The sequence below is a fragment of the Natrix helvetica genome (genome assembly GCF_964273705.1).
Source record: "Natrix helvetica genome assembly, chromosome: 1".
NCBI classification, from domain to species: domain Eukaryota; kingdom Metazoa; phylum Chordata; class Lepidosauria; order Squamata; family Natricidae; genus Natrix; species Natrix helvetica.
Genome location: NC_138548.1, coordinates 203,832,265 through 203,854,498, shown reverse-complemented (window position 1 = coordinate 203,854,498; position 22,234 = coordinate 203,832,265). Strand labels below are relative to the sequence as shown.

General features: G+C 41.6%; 1 protein-coding gene across 2 annotated transcripts in view; it reads left to right on the top strand.

The window, feature by feature from the left end:
* The window catches only part of LOC309385153 (caM kinase-like vesicle-associated protein), a 34,737-nt gene that overhangs the window by 4,168 nt on the left and 8,335 nt on the right, over window positions 1-22,234 (top strand). The window contains exons 1-3 of one of the 2 annotated variants that reach the window (XM_081939277.1): window positions 11,542-11,805; window positions 15,125-15,220; window positions 17,023-17,154. In XM_081939277.1, the coding sequence (XP_081795403.1) occupies window positions 15,126-15,220; window positions 17,023-17,154 (227 nt within the window). In that variant the 5' untranslated portion in view covers window positions 11,542-11,805; window position 15,125. Of the gene's footprint in view, window positions 1-11,541; window positions 11,806-15,124; window positions 15,221-17,022; window positions 17,155-22,234 lie in introns of those variants that run through there. The other variant, XM_081939276.1, reaches the window with a different exon arrangement.

Here is a 22,234-nt window from a genome sequence, read left to right as displayed (position 1 = left end):
CTTGGCAATTCTTATAAGATTTTCCTGAAAGGAGAATAATTTTTGAAATGTGAAGCAGAATACCTTGTTAAGTTTGAAGTAGAGCTTGCTAGTTCTGATTGTGGGATGAGCAGGGTTTTTTTTATTACCCCCCGCAAAAGGGGGAAGCCTCTGTTCTGTAGGTGTAACTGTGGACTCCCTGGAGAAGAGCCAAATGCTGAGAAAGACTGAGGGCAAAAAAAGAAGGGGAAGATAGATGGCTGGATGGATGGAATCACCGAAGCAGAAGGTGTGAGCTTAAATGGACTCCAGAGGATGGTAGAGACAGGAAGGCTGGAGGAACGTTGTCCATGGGGTCGCAATGGGTTGGACACAACTTTGCAACCAACAACAACAACTGTGGAACAAATGAAAACCAGGGGCATGTGTAATATATAGGAATGGAAACCTTCGCAAATTTTAAGTTTTAGTCCTCTCAAAAACAATTGTTTGCTTTCTATCTAAGATATGATGGTTTGTAAAAAGCCCTTGGGTGATCTTATGGCAAAGGAAAGACTTGAAACACAAGGTTGGCTAGCTGTAATTGCGGGTGACAAACAGAGAAAAGAAGCTGAAAGCGAGCTGCAGAAAAAGGGAAGAGTTCTGAGAAAGTTTTGACTCTTAACATGCCCATGCACAGTTTTTTTTTCCTGATTCCAGTGTTCGCTGGGCTTCTCTGCTTAAAAACTATGGTCTACAAGAGTCTGAGGTAAATTCCTTTTATTGTCCCCTTGGATTTTGTACAGAAGGATCTGATATTACTTCAAGCACTTTATTTCATTGGTCTTAGGCCTAAAAAGCCATGAATGTTTAGGATACAACTTCTCATGATCTTCTAATGTAATGTCATGAGTTCACTGGAAAGATTATCCTGTTCCTGTTGTCAAAAACATGCATTGCTGAAGATCACATGCTAAAATATTGAAGAACCAAGTAAAAATCCCTGCATTCTCACTCTGTTTAGTTATTAATGTGTACGGTCTTTGTGCCCAGTTTTAAAGCTCACACATCCAGGAAAACTATTACCCTCTTTTTATTCCAAATATATGTTTCTTCTGCAAGGAAGGAAAAAAATTTGGAGGGGGGTTGAATTTTGCTTGCCTCAGGCAAGATGAGGCTGTTGTCTCAGACAGCTGATTTGCAATGTGTTTTTTTTTTAAATATAGTATGATGATGATGATGAAGATGATGATTATTATTCTAAAGCAATTGCACTGCTTGGGAGATTTAATATGTTTAGGGTACAATGGATCTTAATTTAGGGCCAGAGTGATAAACCATTTACTGGTTTGCCTGAGGCAGCCTGTGCTTATTTCAAAAGACGGTTAGCTGGGTTTTTGAGAGCCCAAAGAGGAGTTTGAGACGTTTTTATCCTCAAAGACTACCAAACGTCAAGGGAACCAGACTTGCAAGGTCCACTTTTTAAAACTGTGTGGGTTTTTAAAAACAGTAGGTCAGCAAGATTAGTTGCTCCAAAAAGAGGGCAAGGAGAATAAATATTATTTAGTACTGTAAGCAGTTTGGAGGTAGAGGCAAACAGGTGGGTGGCTGACCCCTGTCAGGTATCAGCTCTCTGAAATTCTTGAATGGTGCATCATTGTAGTTCAAGGAAACGGCCTTGCGTTGCTTCTTTCATGCTTCACCAAACATGATGTTGTGGGTGTAAGGAGAAAGCCGAGAATCCTAGGGGTAGGAAGGATAGACTGTATTGCCTGGCTCAACCTAATTTATGCTGCCAAATTTTGGGAGCAATCATTACGTATTTTTTCATGGGTGTTCGGGCATGTTCAGCAGCCCTTGTTTTCATGTAAGAGGCCGGTGAAGATCATCCTTTGTGGGCAGTGATTGTGACTGCCCTAGATTGTCTCTGGTGGTTATATTTTAGTGAGGCTAGGGTTGCTAGGCATATCTGCTATGTGTTTTGTCAGGTTTTAGTATCGCTTTACAATGTTGTTGTTTTTTTAACAATGGCAAACCACTCAAGAGTCTGACGGGTTGCATCCAAAAACTATAAACTGAACAAATAACGGTCTTTCTGGAGAATTTCCAAAATGTAGCAAACTGTGAGGGTACTGGGTGTACCTTTTGAGTATGTGCCGTATTTTGAGTATGTGAGTATTTTGAGGCAAGCCACTCCATCTGCAGTGCATCATTTGGGATTCTGCAAAATGAGGATGGTGGCCTACTTGCCAAGAGCTGCTACCATGCACAATTTGATGGTGTCTGTACATCAGTGGTGGGATTCAAAAAAGTTTACTACCGGTTCTGTGGGCATGGCTTGGTGGACATGGCTTGGCTTGGTGGGCGTATCTTGGTGAGTGTGGCAGGGGAAGGATACTGTAAAATCTCCATTCCCTCCCCACTCCAGGGGAAGGTTACTGCAAAATCCCCATTCCCTCACAATCAGTTGGGACTTGGGAGGCAGAAATAGATGGGGGCAGGGCCAGCCAGAGGTGGTATTTACCGGTTCTCTGAACTACTTAAAATTTCCGCTACTAGTTCTTCAGAACTGGTCAGAACCTGCTGAATGCCACCTCTAGTATACATCTTGCCTGGTAGGTGAAGATTATTCAGATATATCTTGCACAATGTGTGGGGCACAACTGTGCACAGGCCAATAGCCCTGGATATGAGTCCTTCGACATATTCACACAGCATCCTTATTAACTCAACTAGATGACAACAGAAATGGCTTGATGTAGAGCTCCCAAAGCTTACAGTCACATTGTTGTGTTCTTGTGTGTATTTCCCGCACTATCTCTGTCAGGGTATGTTTGTGTTGCAAGGTGTAGCTGAGCTGGCTCCCCATGCATTGTGGCCCATTAAGTTACCTGACAGTGTTGCTAGCGAGTTGCTGGGTTGCCATGGAAACTCCCAGCTTTCTTGGGGGTTAAAACACCAATAACAGGGTTAGAACTTTCCCCAGGCATTCTCTGTCAGCAACAGGTTGGAAAACTATAAGTTGAGACCAATGGCAGAGGGAGGCCTCTCCAGACCAGCCTGAAGAACAGTCGCATTGGGGCAAGAAATCAGAAGGCCAGACTACCAATTTGGCAATGGAATCTATCCCAGCTACTATGGGATATTTTGTGCGCATCTAAAAAGGTAGCTGCACTCATAGATTGCATCCCTGGCTTCCTGGTCTGATGTGGATCTTTCCACCAAAAGCCACTTTGATCTCCTCACTGCCCTGATCTTTTTCCAACGTTATTCCCCAAATCCAATCCTGGCATCTTGTTTTCAGGTTCTTTCAAGTCATGAAAGCTTCTCTCTGGCTTCTCTTCCTTGTAAAGTGGCAAAGTTGCTTGTCCTCTACATACCTACCTACCAGGGCATATTTTTTCATCCAGAGAAACCACAAACAGGGTAGTACCACAGCAACCATGAGCCAACTGTCTGGCAGGATGATGGCATCTCCTTGTGGATTCCACATATTTTTACATATAAGGAGAATACGCCTCTATCATTGTGGCTCTGGAACAACTGAAACCAGTTTTCTTCTAAAGATGGACATAAATACTTCAGATAGAAATGGATTTCCACCAGAAAGCAGTAAGAGAACACTGTGCCAGATTTCTAGCAGAATGAAGGCAATGGTCAAATGTTTCTAATCTCAGTGTAATCTTTTAAACCATCCCTAGTCCTTAATTTCTAATTCTCTGGATTTCTGCTCCATGTTTCTGAGGTTTCCCATAGTGTAATGCAGTGAAAATACTGGGTGCCCCTTAAAGTTCACAGTGAAATACCTCCTGAATTCTGGCCAAATTCTCCTTGTTTTCCCCAACCTTTTTCTGGTTGCCCGAGACATTTCAGCACTGGACATTGAAAGGGTTTTCTTTCACCTCCTTTAGAAATGAACAGGTGACAATTTGCTGTCATAGGAGGATGCAGAGATTCAAGACTGTCATCTAAGGCAGCCTCCCTACTCTGCCTCTCAGTGGCATTTGAACATTGGAGATGCATTACGTTCTGGAGACCTTCTCTACCTAAGAAACTGCTTGTAGCTTCCCATTCTTTACAGAGGGCAGCTATCCTCCTCGTCGTCTTTTTTTCATCTCCACTTCTGTCTTCTCACTCAGTTGTTATTATTAGTATGAAGTATCATCATAGCGTGCGTCTTCTTTGGAGTCTCTAGGGAAAGCTACAGAAGGCATTTTGGTCTTTTCCCGTGTAAGATTGAGATTGCCTTGTGTTTAGGGGGGTTGTGTATGTTCTGGATAGCTGTCAAGGCTTCTTTTATAGGCACTTGGGTGAAGAGGGATATGACATCGAAGCTCACAAATAGATCATATGGATGCCATATCCCTCTTCACCCAAGTGCCTATAAAAGAAGGCTTGAGAGCTATCCAGAACAAACACAACCCCCCTAAACACATCCTGGACCTGACCAACCACTGCCTAACCAACACATACTTCATCCATAATGGACAAAGATACAAACAGATAGAAGGAGCACCCATGGGATTACCCCTCTCACCCGTCATCGCAAACTTATACATGGAACATTTTGAAACTAATGCCTTAGATAAATCTGAACACAAACACAAACTCTGGCTTAGATATGTTGATGACACTTTCGTGATTTGGCCACATGGAAAAGAAATACTGGACAACTTCCTCACACATCTCAACAGCCTACACCCCAAAATACAATTCACTATGGAAATAGAAGCAAACAACCAACTTCCCTTTCTGGAGGTCCTAATCTACAAAAAACCCAATGGCTCCCTAGGATACACCATCTACCAAAAAAAAAAACACCAACCACTACTTAAACGCACAATCCCATCACCACCCTGCACAGATCAACTCTGTAGCCAAGACCTTCATCTCCAGAACCAAACGCCTAGCCGACAAAGACCACCTGAAAACTGAATTACACACTCTCACAAACATATTAATCTCCAACAAATTCCAGGCACCACAGATAAAATCAGATATTTTATATATGTGTGTGTGTGGTGTGTGTGTATGTATGTATATATATGTATATGTGTGTATATATGTATATGTGTGTGTATGTATGTATGTATGTATGTATGTATGTGTGTGTGTTACAACCCCTGGTATGCCCAAATATGGGAGGAAGCTTACTACTCCCTCTTTCTGTCCTTCGGCTCATCACAGAAAACCATCCAGGCAGAAAACCATATTTTTATTTTTAATGTTGTCTTTTTATATTTGTGTTGTATTTGTGCTGATAAATAAATAAAGGGAGACTAGAATAGATCCATTTCAAGCTATTTAGCTCTCATCAGCTAGCCACACCCTTACTGGGATTCGAACCTGGGCTGTATTACATATTAGGCAGGAGAGCCTGTGGCTTAGTGGCTAAGACTCCTGCCTAATAGTGGCTAAGACTCCTGCCTAATATGTAATACAGCCCAGGTTCGAATCCCAGTAAGGGTATGGCTAGCTGATGAGAGCTAAATAGCTTGAAATGGATCTAGTTTTGGCAAGATCTCACCTGCCATCTTCAGGCTTGGGCTTAAAATGGGAACGGAGCTGTCGTCTTTCTGTAAATCTTGGTGGGAGGGGATGGGGTGCTGGCTTTGTTTCAGTAAGTAGAATGATTGGTTGTGTGATTGTACCCCATCCCCTCCCACCAAGATTTACAGAAAGACGGCAGCTCTGATCCCATTTTAAGCCCAAGCCTGAAGATGGCAGGTGAGATCTTGCCAAGACAATCTCAATCCTACATGGGAAAAGACCCGAATACAACAAAACCAGCGAGGTCTCACTCGCCATCTTCAGGCTGGTTTTTGGGCTTAAAGTGTGATCGGAGCTGCCGTCTTTCTGTAAATCTTGGTGGGGGGGGGTATGGAGTGCTGGCTTTGTTTCAGTAAGTGGAATGATTGGTTGTGTGGTTGTATCATGATTGGTAGATTGGTGCTGATTGGTGCTGGCTGTGTGTGCATTGTTGTTTTGTATTGTACTGGCCTGGGTGGTGGGTGGGGCTCATTTGTTGACTAAGGCTGGTTTCCAGATGCTTAGTAGGCGGGAGGTATCGTCACGTTTATTCATGTTGTGGGGGTGTTTCTCTATTTCAATGGCTTCCATAATTATTCCCTTGTTGAACTGTTCTGTTTTGGAGATGGTTTTACAGTATGGGAGTGGTCTTTTCCCCAGAAGCCCTCTAGGAGCTAATTTCCTCTTGTTGAACAGCTGGTATGAGAGCAGAGGTTCTGTTGAAATGGAGTTCACAAGAGAGGGAAATTCCAAGAATTTCCCATTCCAAGAATTTCTCTTTTAAGTTTATTTTGTTTTTGTTTGACTTTCATTGGGTAGCGTAACTTGCCTAGAAAAATAAGATAGCATACCAAATTTCAATGCCAGGTCAATTTTATTTCCATTTCATTCTATTTTATGTGGTATCTCTCCTACATTTTCTGCCAATCAAGGCCTTTCAGAGAGCTTGTATCATACAGTATGTATTATTAATAACTTGGCAAAAATTCGTGAAAAAGAACAACAAAGCGATAAACCACAAGAATCTGTATTGCAAAAGCAGAAGGCAGCATCTACAACTAATTAGGATATTTCAACAGCCTAACACTGGCAGAAGAATCTCATTTTCACTCTGTTTCTCAAGAACCAATGGAAATGATTTTGCATACTTTCCCCTGGTTAGCGAAGAGCCATCTTAGTCAACCTTTTGTTTTTTGATACAGATAAAGAATTCCAGAAGGTGAACTCAATTGCTGTTGGTTACAGGGACTTGAAATCACATCTGTTTATTGGGAATAGTCCTTATTACTTGTTCCTGTAAAAAAAATGCTTTTAAATTTTATTAGTGTGAAAGGCAAAAATCAAGAGTTTTATTTCTTGCTCGGGATCATTAAAAGTTCAATATTCTATATATCAGTTAGAGCAGCCAGCAGCTCTCTAAAATAAGATGATTCCAACTTCCATTTTCCTAGATCATGATGGCTGGAGAAGCTGGAACGATATCTAGAGAGCCTCAGATTCTTCTCTCCTGTATCTACGCATTCGTCTAAGAATAAATCCACTAAACCCAGTGGGGATTCTAAAGAGATATGTAAAGGATTTTGCTCTGTACAAAGCTGGATGTCTTTAATTTGTAAAAAGGCAGTTGCTGAAGTACATTCGGAATGGTTGCCAATAAAATGTGACCTTATTTTCTAGCATATATTTTATAGTGCAGATAACAGATTGGAAAAGCCAGTTTTGTGTAGTGGATACGGCACAGGGCTAAAAATTGGGAGACCACCCTGAGTTCTACTCCTATATTATGCACAAAACCTTGAGCCAGTCATTCCCTCTCAGCCCTGAGAAGAAACCAAAGGCAAATCACTTCCAAAACATTGCCAAGAAAACTGCAGGGACTAATCTGGGCAAGAGTCAGCAACGATTCAAAGGCACACAGGCACAAAACCCCTCTTTAACAATTCCAAATTGGAAAAAGATAAATATTGCAGAGAGAGCTAAATTAAAGGCACAGTAGAGCTCTTGGCAATGTGTTAACTATGAGATGTTGTTATGCAGAGCAAAAACACTCAGGCACTGGTTCTTGGTATAAAAGATGTGGCAACTGTGAATCCCTTTCCAAGCGGAAAGATGCAATCCAATATCCAGTAATCCAATACTGCAGTCATTTTTGTGAATGGATTGATTTTGGCAGAACTTTTCATTGCAATCTTAAGATAACTTTGCTTTACGCACAGAGGTGAAACCAGATAAAGCTACACTATTGATTTTGTCATACTTACAATGCGATCCTCCAACACAAGCCTTCCCCAAAACAAATCCCAATGCATTCAATGAAATTTATTTTATTGAAGAACTATATAGCCTCGACAATTTTACCTGGAAAGCAATATGGAATTTAGTTAAACTTAGAGCTGTAAAACAACCAGAAGGAATCTGATTAATTTTTATTAAAAACCCAAGTTTCTCTTTTTTAACTTTACCCCAAACTGTTTATTTTATAGCTTGATTATTGTGTGTGGTTACTTCTTCCTTCTTCCTGTCAACATGCTGATTGCAAGCATAGCTCTAAGCTGTTTATATACTATTCCCAGGTTGTAAAATTAATGATGTGGCATGTGCAGCCTACAATAATGTATTGCTGCAATTCTGCTGAAATTGAAAGCTTTTGCTTCAAAAACATATTGAGAAAACTTCCACCAAATAAATCACTTTCTACCCAAATCCTAAACATTTTATAATGTAGGCATTGATTAACTATAGTCTGCTCATTGCCATAGAAGAAATGCTGGAGAAGAAATGACTGATTAGGGCTGAAAAACAACAGCCAGCCAAGGACAGCTCTAAAACAAAAAGGGGCTTGGATTATTTTTGAGTCTTGAACAGCAATTGAATTTGCCGGAATTAGGAGCTATGTTTACAAGTGCACAAAATTGGTCTGCTATGAGTTGCTTTAGCAGGGATGCAGGGGCTCAGGGGCTAAGACGCTGAGCTTCTTGATCAGAAAGGTTGGCAGTTTGGTGGTTCCAATCCCTAGCGCTGCGTAACGGAGTGAGCTCCCATTACTTGTCCCAGCTTCTGTCAACCTAGCAGTTTGAAAGCATGTAAAAATGCAAGTAGAAAAAATAGGAACCACCTTTGATGGGAAGGTAACAGCGCTCCATGCACCTTTGGCATTTAGTCATGCCGGCCACATGACCACCGAGACGTCTTCAGACAGCGCTGGCTCTTCGGCTTTGAAACAGAGATGACCCCCACCCCCTAGAGTTGGGAACTACTAGCACATAAGTGTGAGGGGAACCTTTATCTTTTACCTAAGTTGCTTTAATTTTCCATGCAGTTTTCTCTCCTATGCCTATTTTCTGATCTGTGAAGACCTCTGGATTCCGTGGTCCCCTTTTTGCCTCAGCTTTCAAGCCATACAAAGTCTCTTTTCAGTCTTCACCTTCTTTCCTTTCCTTTCAACTTTTTGTTGATACGGTTTCTTCCCAATACCATAATCATTTCAGGCACTGGGTTTTTAAACCTTCGTCTCCCTCATTGTATTTTAAGTTCCATTTCATTCTACTGAATGATTTACATTTTAAATATAAATAAGCTATTTAAAATGTACTTCCTGAAAAATAATCCATATACAAAATTTAATCTAATTTGGTAATCATTTTTGGATTACATTCTACTCATAGACTTGCTCCACATCCACATCTCTTAAGTTAAAGGATAAGGTTTTTCCCCCGCAACTTGCAAGACTAATTTTTCATTTTGACTTATAATTTATATTCTGTTGTTGATACCTAATATTAAATAATAATGATTTGTGCTTGAAGATATCCAAGTACGTACAACAAATGTTATTTTGAAAATGTGTACTCAGTACAGTCGATTTTATGATGCTTGCCAATTTCTTGCCTGTTTATTTTGTACTTCTCTACTTCTACTTGTACTTCTCTTCTGTACTTCTTTGCCTCACTTTTGGTTCTTTTTTCCCTTTTAAAACATTAAAGGAATAAAAATAAAAATAAGTGTGTACTGCTTTGGCCATAATCTGCACTGCCTTCCAGTGATTTATAGGTAGTTCAAATCAGTTCATGATTGCATTCAGTCTTTCCTACTGTTATAAAGTGAAGCTGTAGGAAGATGATGTAATGATATGTGAGAAAGACCTTGAGAAAGGGGGGGTGGGAGAAGAGATGCTGCCTAGGGAACAGTCAGATAAGAGAGAGCATAGCCTGCAACTACATAATGGGCAGAAAAAAAGGCACAGAAGGAACCTCCCTAATTACTCAGATTGTAAAGGAGACGGTGGGAGATTTGTACTTTCAGATTTGCAAGATTCTAAAATAAAGTAGAATCCACTCATCTGTTTTAGTTTTCTGTCTGGTCTACCTGGGAAGGCTGATAGCTGTCTCCCTACTCACATCCCCAGTTACCTACTTAGTCAAAAGACGGACTCCGTTATCTGAGCTGGAAAAAATCCAAGTGAGCCATAGATGGCAGTGAAATGATACAGAACATTCTTGCTGTTTGCTGCCATGGATGGCACCAATGGTTCTCTTGATTCCTGCAACCCAGACATGGGAATGCCTGGGCAAAAATGGGGTTGGGTGATTTTAATTCAGCATGTTGTAGGAATCCAGCCACTGCTTTAAGAGATTGTGTAATGATTGTGTAATGCACATCATCACATCAAAAAGTAATATAGTTTATTCTTTGATATTTTGTTCTTGTCTGCTAGAGTCAACATTACAGGATTCAGGATGAGTTGACTGGTAATGAACTTGCTTAAAAGTGTCCCATGTGCAGCGAGTTGGGAAAAGCCCTTCTTCTTAGTTTAGAAAAAACAGTCAACGTAGGCCTTGCATATATGTACGCAAGCTTTTCTCAGTCCGTAAGATGCAAGTGCTCCTGCATTGCTGCATTTCTACCATTGGCATTGAGTAGAGGCTCTGTTGGAACGTCTGCTCAGTGAGTGCACTTAGGTCCTGGAATGCCATCCTGAGGGAGGCCTGGGTCACTTCCTTATTAGCAATCACCTTCCAGAAGAGAATTAGGAGATCCTTCGGTGAATAATTCTCAGGCCATTTTTAATATTTTTAATGCTTTGGGTTTTTCCTTACTATTTTTGGTCTTCTGGACTGATTTTGGTGGGGCTGATATATGAACCAGCTACTACTATATCAGATATACATTAATATCTTGAGCAGGGAGTGACCAAATATGATATTGATGCCATCTTACGGCACTCTGCCCTTTCTCTGCCCATCCAATTTGTTTTTCTTAGACCAGGGTTGTCCAAACTTGGGAACTTTAAGACTTGTGGACTTCAACTCCCAGAATTCTGGGAGTTGAAGTCCACAAGTCTTAAAGTTCCCAAGTTTGGACACCCCTGTCTTAGACCTTTTCCCAGAAAGCCTTGCACATTTTGCAACTCATCCTGGACTTTGCCTTCCTCCAACTTTAGTATTTCGCCCAGTTCTTTCTTTTCAGCCCAACTTGCTTCCTTATTGCCATCCCTTTCTCATTCTGTTGTTTTCTGTCATTTAGTTTCCTGGCCCTCAACCATCTTCTCTAAGCTGTACTCTTGGTTTTGCTCTCTTTCCATTTTGTAGTTCATCTTCCTATCCTTTTATTTTTATTTGCTGGGGTCAGACATCATGCTCAGCCCTAATGTAGTTTGCTTAGGTTTGGTTTGTTATCATTATCATCATTATGAACCCAGGCACTGTAACTTAAGAACTAATTAAAGAGATGTGAAAATAAGATTATTGATTTTTTTTCCTCAGCATCTTTTTCTTTGGCAAGTCTTCCCCGTGAGTTTTTCTCCATCACTGCCTTTTCTAGTTCTTTTTTAAAACTGAATTACCTGTCCTTTGGGTTCCTGTATCTTAGCTTCCTTATTGGAGGGGGCTCTTTTGTCATTTATCATCTGAACTCTCTGTCTTTCTGCATGCAGTTCTTTCTTTCTTTCTTCTTCATGGTGTTTTTGCTGGATAAACATTATCATTTTACTTTCCACTTAGAAATGTTAGTGTTTGTGAGCATTCAATTGCTAATTGTTTTCCCTCTTCGGTTAAAATGCTTTTAAACATTCCATGACACCATATGGATGGGACCTTGGAGAGTAATAGGCAATGGGCAAAATCTAACACCGGCAATGAAGATTCCCATAGAATGGGATTTTCTATTAAGCCCCTTTCCTTCCCTCAGTCATTGGATTTAAGTCACTGGATTCCATATAATGGACATCTGTTAATTCTACTTTATATAATAGGTTTTCATCTCATGGGAACATACAGATTTTGATCTTTTTAGGGACTTCAACCCCAGGAACTGCTCAAAGTGAGTGATATTAAATTTAATAATTTCCTTCCTTCCAGGTTGTCTATTTAAGAAAATGGAGCAAAAACTCCAGAGGTCTATATGCCCAGGATCCACCATCTTCTAATAAAAACCTGCTAAAAATCTTCCTAATTCCAGGTTACTGCATCTTGCAACTTTTTTTTTCTTGCACGGATGAATATAAAGCACTGGATAAGTTGGTTGTCAAAAGGATAGATTTAAAAAGTCAGAAAGAAATGAAGGCCGAAGAGAAATTGAGTGAAAATTCAAATCTAAACCATCCATAAAAGAAAATTGTAACATTTTTACTTCTGGGCTCCATGCAGCTGCCTCCAGATATTAGCTTTAGCTCTTTAAGTGTGGAGCCAGAAAATCTATGGATCTGTTGTTGAGATTCATGATGATGAGTCACCCAGAATTGGCTGCATGAATATGGTCCCAGTTCTCAATGTTTCTTTGTGCAAGGAAGATCAACCCTGCTATTGCCCTGTTTGAACAAGAAGGAGCATCTGTATCTAATGATGCCTCTTGGGGTGCCGAGATATCTAGAATGCATTGTGGAGCTAGATTTGGAGAATGGATAGTTTGACCTTCCCTTGAGTTGAAAAGACACTGGAAATTTCACATGGGTGTCATAGAGCATCATAATACTGAGGAAATGCCTTTCAAAGGGCCCTACTAGCACTATTACAGCAGATTTCACACTAACACAAAGTTAATTTCTATAGTAGTTCTCAGATCTTTACCTAACAGAGACTACATTTCCAAACTGACACATGCTTAACTACCATAAATATATGGTGATCAGGGCTGGATTTAGATGAAAAGAGGCCCTAGGCTATTCCACTTATGGGGCCCTTTCACCTCCCATTTTTAACTTTGTAAATTACATGAGAGATAATAAAATACATCATTGCTGTGATATATATCAATATATTAAATGAAACATGTTGTAATTGGTACTAACCTTTATAAAAAATGTGGCACGGATAATAAATAAAAATAAAAGGCCCCTCTTGATCTTGAGGCCCTAGGCCGAAGCCTAGTTAGCCTATAGGAAAATCCAGCCCTGATGGTGATTAATAGTTAACCATAGTTGCAGTTAAGCAGCCAACACACATCCCCACCTCCCAATTACCAAGACACAACATCTTCATTTCCTGCTTTTCATTTTCTCCTGGAAAAACACCAATTTTGAATGATTTGATTGACTCTGCAGACCGACAGTGGCAGTGGCAGGGGGAAGGGGATGGTTTCGTACACATGCCCTGTGCTTGCACAAATGTAGCTTTGCGCATTTGCCCACCGCTTATGCGACCCGGTTTCCAATACGCCAGAGACCAGTACCAGTCCATAGACCGGGGGTTGGGGACCCCTGCTCTAGTCCATCCCAACATTGTAACCACTAGGTCATGCCTGTGCAAATCAGAGCTAGTTATACACCATCCATTTTCTTCTTTTTGCAGGATATTATCCCAGTAATCATTTGACAAGCAACAGAAAGCTCATGCACAGCCATTGCACAGGATACAGGGAATATATAATGCTTCCCACATCCTCCTCTTTTCCCACAAGGTAGCCCTTCAAAACTGCGAAGGATAAAAAAAAACACGAATATGGAATACAGAACAGATGTTCTTGCTATGTCTGACCTAGTTTTTTTTAAAGGACAAATAGTTACTCGCCATTTACCTTGGAACATGCTACACATTACACCATGGACTCTGCTTGACCAAGACAAACTTATTACAATGTCTTTACCTCTCAAGATGCATATTTCCATCAGAAGCATTACATTGGCACCATGTGGTATAATGTGTGATAATTCAGAGCAAAATTTAGGGATAAAAAAACTAGGAACTAATGACTAACTTTTAACATTTTAAATGACTAGGTTTCTGAGCCAGTTGCAATCTCATATATTGCATACAGACCCTGAATGCCACCTTGAGAGCTTTGGAGACAGATCAGGCATAGCTGCACTCAATAAATGAAAGGAAGGAACATCATAATAGCTAGATGATGCTATAGCCTACTGTTAGCCCTAAAATAGATTTGGACTTTGATGTGACGCAACACACACACACTTATATGTCAAGTCTTAAAATCAGTTGGAGTTTTTGGAACTGCCTGACAGGATTATGAAGGAGGTGAAAAACTGCAAAGATAGCCTGTGACATAATGAATCAAAATAGAATATTGTCTAAAAATCCACATCATTATAGTTACTTTAATCTTTCAAATATTGCAAAACTTTATTCTTCCCCTTTTGGGAACTCATTCTGTTACAAAAGGAGGACTGTTTGTATATGCAGAAGTTCATATGCAAAAAATATCAGATGCCTCTAGCAACCAGCAATCATTAACAGTTGTTCATATGGATGCAAATGAAGTCATAACAGAATGCCAAAGAAAGATTGTAAATATTGTTGTCCAACATATCTGGAGGGCAGCAGGTTGGAGAAACATATTTAAATCCCATCAAAGACATTGGGACACACATCAGTCATGATTTCATTGAATGAATTGAAGTTTAACCTATTCAACAAAAATTGAAGTGCACTTGGCCTTCTGTAAACTGAGATGCTCAATAAACATGGAGATGAACAGTTTTCTACTCATGAAATCAATGTGACCTCAGGTCATAGTATAGGTTCAACCTTATATGGGAGATGAGTGGCATAAAAATGGAATAAGTAAGTAAACACACTATCTTGCTTTCTTCCTTGACGATGTGACCTAAGATCTTTTATTATCTCTTTGGCCACAGGAAAAATGGAGGACTTCTAGAGAATTGGAGAATATGTTGAAAGTGTGTTCTCCTGTGGGTGGAGAGAGAGGCACAACTTAAGGCTTTATTCTCAGCTCTAGAAGATTTCTCATTCGCTATGTGTGAAGTATGAAGGTCATGCTAATGAAGCGCGAAGAGAATTCTGACAGAAAAAAGGGGTCATAAATGCATAGACACTTTCAAACTATGACATAACCTTATCTCCTCTTTCCACTGAAGGGCAATGCCTCCTATGAAGAGCTAGTTTGGAGTACACATGAAGCTTCTATGAGAGGATAGAGACAGGGGATTTGGTGATAAAAGTTGGGAGGTATTCAGCAAAGAGAAAAATGAAGCTGTTGGTTCAGAACAAAACATGCCAATCCTTCCGATTTGTGCTTGGAATCTAGCAATCACGACTGCTTGAGGTTCTACGGCAAAAGTCAATCTCCATCTCTGACTTACAATCTGTAGGGAACTCAGGATAAACAGGCTCAGAAAAGTTACACCGAGACTGATTGTCAGTCCTTATGTCTCCCTCACCCCCAGGATGCCGTTTGGCTGCATCGGACTGCGGGATGAAAAGAATTACAACAGCCTTACTGACATCACTGACAAGTATGAGATTGGACAGCTGCTACGAGCGTAAGTAGGGACCCTGCCTGAAACTACTCCCAGTTTGCTAAAGTCCTGAGGGCCACCTTAGAAAGCAATGGCTTTGCAACCAGGGTCCTAATGATTTGACAGATGCATCATTAAGGAAGCCTCTCCCTTTCTTCTCCAGTTATTACATCCCTTGCAATAACACTGCCACATCCAACACACTGTGGTATCTTCTCAAAAGTCAGCCTATTATGAAATAGGCACGTGGATTTCAAATTGCAGAACAGGTACACTACTTTCTCTGCTGCTACCAGGTACTGGGTCTTGTATCTCCTGGTTGTGGGTCTATGACCTCTTCTCCACTGTGGATTAATAGCCCCTCTCTCTTTGCTTGCCTTGCTCTTTGCGATGGGGTTCGTGAAATGCTGTTTATGACGCTCAGTGGATATGGAGATTCATCTCATACCTGGTTAGCCAATTTGCTACGAGCAGCAGGAGGAAGGAACAGCAACACAACCTGTACAGGTTGCTGTAGGTCCTGTGAAATAGCTTATCTGATTGCGACTGCATTCCTGGCTACTGAGAAGGATGAGCAATAGCTAGTAGATGACTTCCCATTCTGACTGCCAAACAGACAGTCTTCTAGGCCATATGGTATTTATAATATAACACAACTCAATTTCAAACTTTTTCAACATAAAGATTATGCCGCTCAATGAATACAGAGAGATAGTATTTATGCATACAGCAATATTGCTAATGTCAGATCACCGAAACTAATAATCATGTAGTTAAAAGGATTAGAAAACTATTCTAACGGAACAATTCCTATGTGTTCTCTATTGTGGCCCACACCCTCTGGAATAACATTAAGGGCCAGAAAACCCTTTAGATCTGGTTCAGTTTCCAGGTAATATGGTTGTTATTAGCTAGTGGAGCCTCTGTGGCATTTCTGTATTGTTTGTATCATTGACCATGCAGTACTTCTAGTCCTGTGCCTGTTTAGATGGATTTAACTTTGTTGTGTGACAGTTCTCGGTTCCTTTATGGCTATCAGTCAAGAACTACTTATAGCTAAAAATTACAACTGCAGTCCAATATTTTCCATATAGGATATCTTACAGCTTTAAGAGCATAAGCAAGAATCCCATTCTGTGTAAGGATTTCGTGAGGTCACTCAACCTCTGTTAAACTGAGCTGAAGTTCTTACTCCAGTCAGCAATTAGATAAATGCCAGTGATAAGGCTGAAAGTCAGGAAGTCCACTTTTCTTTACAGGTGATTCTGTTTTATGTCCTTGCGGAATACATTTATTCAATGGCTTAAAAAAACTGTTTATGCAAGGCTTCCCAAAATGTAAATCAAACTTGGAAATAAAATAAATCACTTTTATCTTACCCCAAATACACAAAGGAATTCTAGATGTTTCAAGTTTGCCATGGTGCCTTGCCTTTACTTATTAATTCTATTTATATTTTATCTTTTCTCTACTCCAAGGAGGTAAAACGCTGTACAAGCTCTTCTGTCTTTCACAGACACATCATATTCCTACAACATGAGGCAGGCAAGGCTGAAAAATGGTGATCATATTTGGCTTTGAAATCTCTCTAGCCTGTTTTGCTTTCTTTGATCCTAACCAGAGTGCATCTAAAATATAGTTTGTCATTGTCTATTAATTCTGATAGCTAAAACAGTTTTAATTACTTGATGCTTTACAAAAAAACAGGGATTAGACACCTCTTTCCATTTTGGCTCTATACCATGTAACAATATTTGATTTTTGAAAACATAACATTGCTAGCCATTAAAAAAAAAACAGGGTTCTTTCTGATTGCTATTCCACAGGAAGGAATTCTGTGAGATCTGTGTGGCCCGTGAACGACAAACAGACAGGCTGTACATCTGCAAGAAATTTCTCAAGAAAGATGGACGCAAAGTGCGAAGAGCAGCCAAGAATGAAATCTTCATCCTAAAAATGTAGGTTCCTGGTGTGTATATATGTGGGCACACATGTGCAAGGACGAACGTTACCCCTCTTTATCCTTGTGTAGCAAAAGGAATTTCAGTAAGAGCCACCTTCTGTATCACTCTAAATAAAGATACCTTTTTTTTGGTAACAACTACCAAATGGATTAGAATGAGATATGCCACATCTGGGCTGCATATATCCAAATGGCCACTAGGTGGCGATGCTTTGTTATCATCTAGGGCAGGGCTATGAAGCTCCAGGCCCGTGGGCCAGATGTGTCACGTGCTGGCCACGCCCATGCCTGGCTTAATGAGGGAGCGGGTGCAAAAGTCCCGATATGTCATGTGACACCATCATGATGGCGTGAGCTTGACACTCCTGATCTGGGGGTTGTCCAGATTTTTGCATCTAAACCAGTGGTGGGTTTCAAAATTTTTTAGAACCTCTTCTGTAGGTGTGCCTGCTTTGTGGGAGTGGGTTGCCAGCCATGTGACCAGGCGGGAGTGGCTTGCCAGCCATGTGACCGGGCAGGAGTGGCTTGCCAGCCATGTGACTGGGTGGGCGTGGCCAACTTGTAAAATGTGGTGAAACTCACTTAAGAACGCTCTTGCTTAGCAATCAAAATGTTGGCTCAGAAACTCTGGCATTTGAAGCACGCAAGTCTTAAAGCTGTCAAGTTACAAGACCCTTGCACTCCTAACCCTTTAGAAAAAAACCCCCAGGGGTGTTCAAACTTGACAGCTTCAAGACTTGTGGACTTCAACTCCCAGAATTCCTCCTCTCTATTCATCTTGATGATGTGCGGACGGGCATGGAGAGGGAGCTGGAACCGGTTCTAAACGGCACTGTAGATTTGTGGAACCTTTTCTATAGAAGAGGTTAGAACTGGCAGGAACCCAACCCTGATCTAAACTGAAGGGTGTCTATAATGAGTTAATGGACACTCCAGCTAAGTTGTAGCCTATATGTTCAGATATGACAACAAATGTACAGGGAAGGAACTTGAGCGCACTGGAGTAATGAGAAAGGGAACAGAGAGAGACCAAAATATTGAGGAAAATTAAAACAACAGACAGCAGCAAACATGCTGAGGTATTAAGGAGCCATCTGCTTCTTTGTTTTCCTGGCAGGCTTCTGTGCCCTTTAACAACTGTACCACTAGATAGGAAATTGTTCACTACAGCTTTCCCCCTCACTATTTTTGAAGAGTGGAAAATATTCTCTTAATGAGAACTGCGTCTATGGGGAAAACATGATCAACATATGATCAGATAAGAGCTGTGCAAGATAGCCAAACTTTAGATCAGGTAGAATTGCATGAGAATCCTCTGATCAGCTGGCTGTAGATAATTGCTAAAGCATCCATGTCCAGCCTTACTTGGAAGCATTGCAATGCCGATCTTTTCCACTGGAAAGTGGGTCAGTGCTGGACAGTAGGGGATGGCAGAATGGCTTCTCTTTTCAGATTATTTAGTGACATAGGACAAAAAAACTACTGTGTACGTTTACTCATTTGCATGCTACATTTTGTCCACTGCACCAACTGATGTAAATGTGGTTCCGAGGGAATCTTCTAGAGAGTCACTGAGCCTGATTCAGCTTAAGATCCTATCCTGGGACCACTACAGCAAATCTCTGGCTAGCAAAATGATAAAAGAACTTGATTTAAGATCTGGAGAAACTTGCACAAGGGGGGGGGAGGCCAGGGAGGGGTTGCTGCCAGCATTACGGCCGGTTCGGTGCCTCAAAAATTTTGCATGCTCGCTTAACTTCACACGCACGCGCGCATTTGCAAATAAAAAAGTCTGTGCATGTGCAAAACCTTAAAAAATGAAAAAAAACTATAAATTATTCCACTGAAAATTGTTCTGTGCATGCGCAGCCCCAAAAAACAAGATGGTGCCCTTGTAGGAGAACTGGTTCGTGGGGCGTGGCAGGCATGGGTCACTGCGGGTTTCAGCAACCCAGGCCACCAAGTTACTAGTGGTTTGGCCAAATCAGTCCAAACCGGTAGGAACCCACCTCTGGAGGAGGCTCCCTGCCTATCAACGCTCGATATATATTTGCAGCAGTAGAGTAACAATGAAACCTACCTGTTTCCCAGTTATGTATGTTTCCCTGCAACCAACAGATCCCTCGAAGCAGGGTTCTACTACACCAGGCAGCACCCAAGGTGCAGACAGTGCAGAGAGATTTCAATCCAATGCACAATGGCAGGAACAGCATATAATGAACAGCAGAACCAAGTAGCTGGCATTGTATACAGGAACATCTGCACAGTGGATGGGCTAGACCAGGGGTGACAAACTCAAGGCCCAGGGAGCCCCAGGGTGCTTAGATCTGGCCCGCAGGGCCACCCTGGAAAGGGCGAAGAACTGGCCCACAGTGCCTCTGCCAGTAAAAACAAAACTCAGCAGAGTTGTCCTTCCAAGGTCCATTTTTGCTGGCCAATTCGCTCTCACAGAGAGGGACTCCTCCGGTTGCCGTCCGCCAAACAATGCCGGCGGGCGACGCCCAGGAGTAGGGCCTTCTCTGTGATGGGCCCGACCCTCTGGAACGACCTCCCCCCTGACATTAGAATCATTACTGATCTCCACTCCTTCCGTAAGAAACTCAAGACCCACCTGTTCCAATTAGCAGGCCTGGCCCAATCACAATTATGATCTAATCCCTTGACTCTCCTGGCCGGTTATTTTAAATTTTGGGGTATTTTAATTTGGTTTTAATCACTAATTAATTTGCACTATTGTACAGACTTGTGTTTAATTTGTTTTTATGGGGTTTTGTAATTGTTGTATACAATGTTTTTTATTCTGTCTGTACACCGCCCTGAGTCCCCTTGGGGAGAGGGAGCGGTTGACAAATCCAATAAATGAAATGAATGAATGAATGAAATGAGAGGGTTACAGGAGGCTGCTGCAGCCAAAAATGGAGCCTGGGAGCCCGTTTTCGCTGGCAGCACTCGGGCCACCAAAGGTGCCCCCGACACGAGAGACGTTGAGCTGGCCACCACACCCACCCCGGCCCCCCAACGTCAAACATAACCCTGATGCAGCCCTCAATGAAATCGAGTTTGATACCCCTTGGGCTAGACTCTCCCAAGCCCAGATAGGAGATTCCACAGAAGATCATGGAGAATAACAGGACTAGGCTCCTGTGTGATTTCCAGATTCAGACAAGACAGGCAGGTATTGGCCAATCAACCCACACATCATTGTATATAGGCAGTCTTCGACTTACAACGGTTCACTTAGTGACTGTTCAAGGTTACAACGGCACTGAAAAAAGTGACTTACGACCATTTTCCACATTTATGATCTTCAAAGCATCCCCACGATCATGTAATCGAAATTCCGACACTTGGCAAATTACTCATACTTACGACCGTTGCTGTGCCCCCAAAGTCATGTGATCACCTTTGGCAACCTTCTGACAAGCAAAGTCGATGGGGAAGCCAGATTCACTTAACAACCGGGTTACTAACTTATCAACTGCAGTGGTTCACTTAACAATTGTGGCAAGGAAGGTCATAAAATGGGGCAAAACCCGCTTAATAATTGTCTCACTTATCAACAGAAATTTTGGGTTCAATTGTAGTTGTAAGACGAGGACTACCTGTAATAGACGAGGACCAGAAGACAGCATTTGTGACAAATGTAGCAGTGCCAAGTGGCAGCAACTTCAAGGAGGGCTCCCAAAGGGGCTTCCCCCCTGCCTCCCCCAACTGGGCTTGCTTGGGTTTTTTCCTTTGAAAATGTTTTGCTTCTCATCTTTTCACAGGAAAAAATTAAGACAATCCAGTTGCCTTTTGGGGTGGGGGTGGGGAACCACCCTTGAGAGAACCATGACCTGGATGATTGAGAATCTGCGTAGACATCAGGAAGGAGCATGAAAGCTGGAGAAGTACCAGGGGGCTGAAGGAGGGACTAGAGAGGATGTGGAAAGCGAAGGCTAAAGCGGTGGCAGGATTACTCAGGGTTGTCACTCCTAAGGTGGGAGAGGAGCTCCAGTAGATCCCGGGAACAATATCCGTTCTCTCTGTCCAGAAGAGTCCTGTGCTAGAACAGTTAAGATAATTACTCTGAAGGCTTCTTAGTTTTTCTTTCTTTGTTTTTCTTAAATCATGCCAACAGGTTTAAGACATTTTAATGATAGTCTTAACAATAGCAAGGTTACTAACTGCCAAGATATTTGGGAAGTATTCCTGTTCTGTGTTTTTTAAATAGCACATAAACAACTGAAGCATAATTACAGCAAAATCCTCCATTCCATTCCATTCAGGGATAGTATTCGCTTACTTTCCCTACTGGTTCACAAATGAGTGCACCCATCCATGCTTGATCTTGGCATTACGCACATGCGCTTTGATCGTGCATGCAACCTGCACGCACGCGGGCGGATTGAAAACATGCCTAAATAGGACGGCATAGAGCCGGGATAGGTGGGTGGGTGGGTGGGCGGGCGGGCCCACCCCCACCCATGATTTCCACTACCGGTTCGGGGGAACCAGTTGAATATCACCTCTGATTCCATTCCTTAACAATGCCAACATTCTCCTCCAATTGCAAAAATATTGGACAGCATGCAACAGCAAAAAACAACCTCCAATAAAATCACAACCCACATGCCGAAGATAAATGTCCTCAGATGGGGAGGGTGTGTGTCTACGTTTAACTTGTTTTCAGAATGTTAAAAAGGTAGCTCTGGAATGAGCTGCCCCCTAAAAAGTTGGCTTTTCCAGCAAGCCGGCCTGGCCTGTTAATTTTAACTTATTTTAAATGTATTGTCTTTTAAATTCGGTTGTTTTTTTGGATATGTATATAATTTTTTAAACTTTGGGATGTGTGTTTTTTTAATGTTGTACGCCGCCCTGAGTCCTTTTGGAGAAGGGCGGCATATAAATCCAAATAAACAGAAACAGAAACAGTATTTCCAGGTCAATTTTTTCCTTTAAATTCATCTCGAGTGCTTCGAGTCCAAGAGCTGTTACGTAAGCAAGGAAAAAGTAAAGCAAGGACAAGGAAGAACGAGGTTCGCATCCTCAGAGAAAGAATTAACATTCCCTTCTCTGTCCCCATCATTCATTGT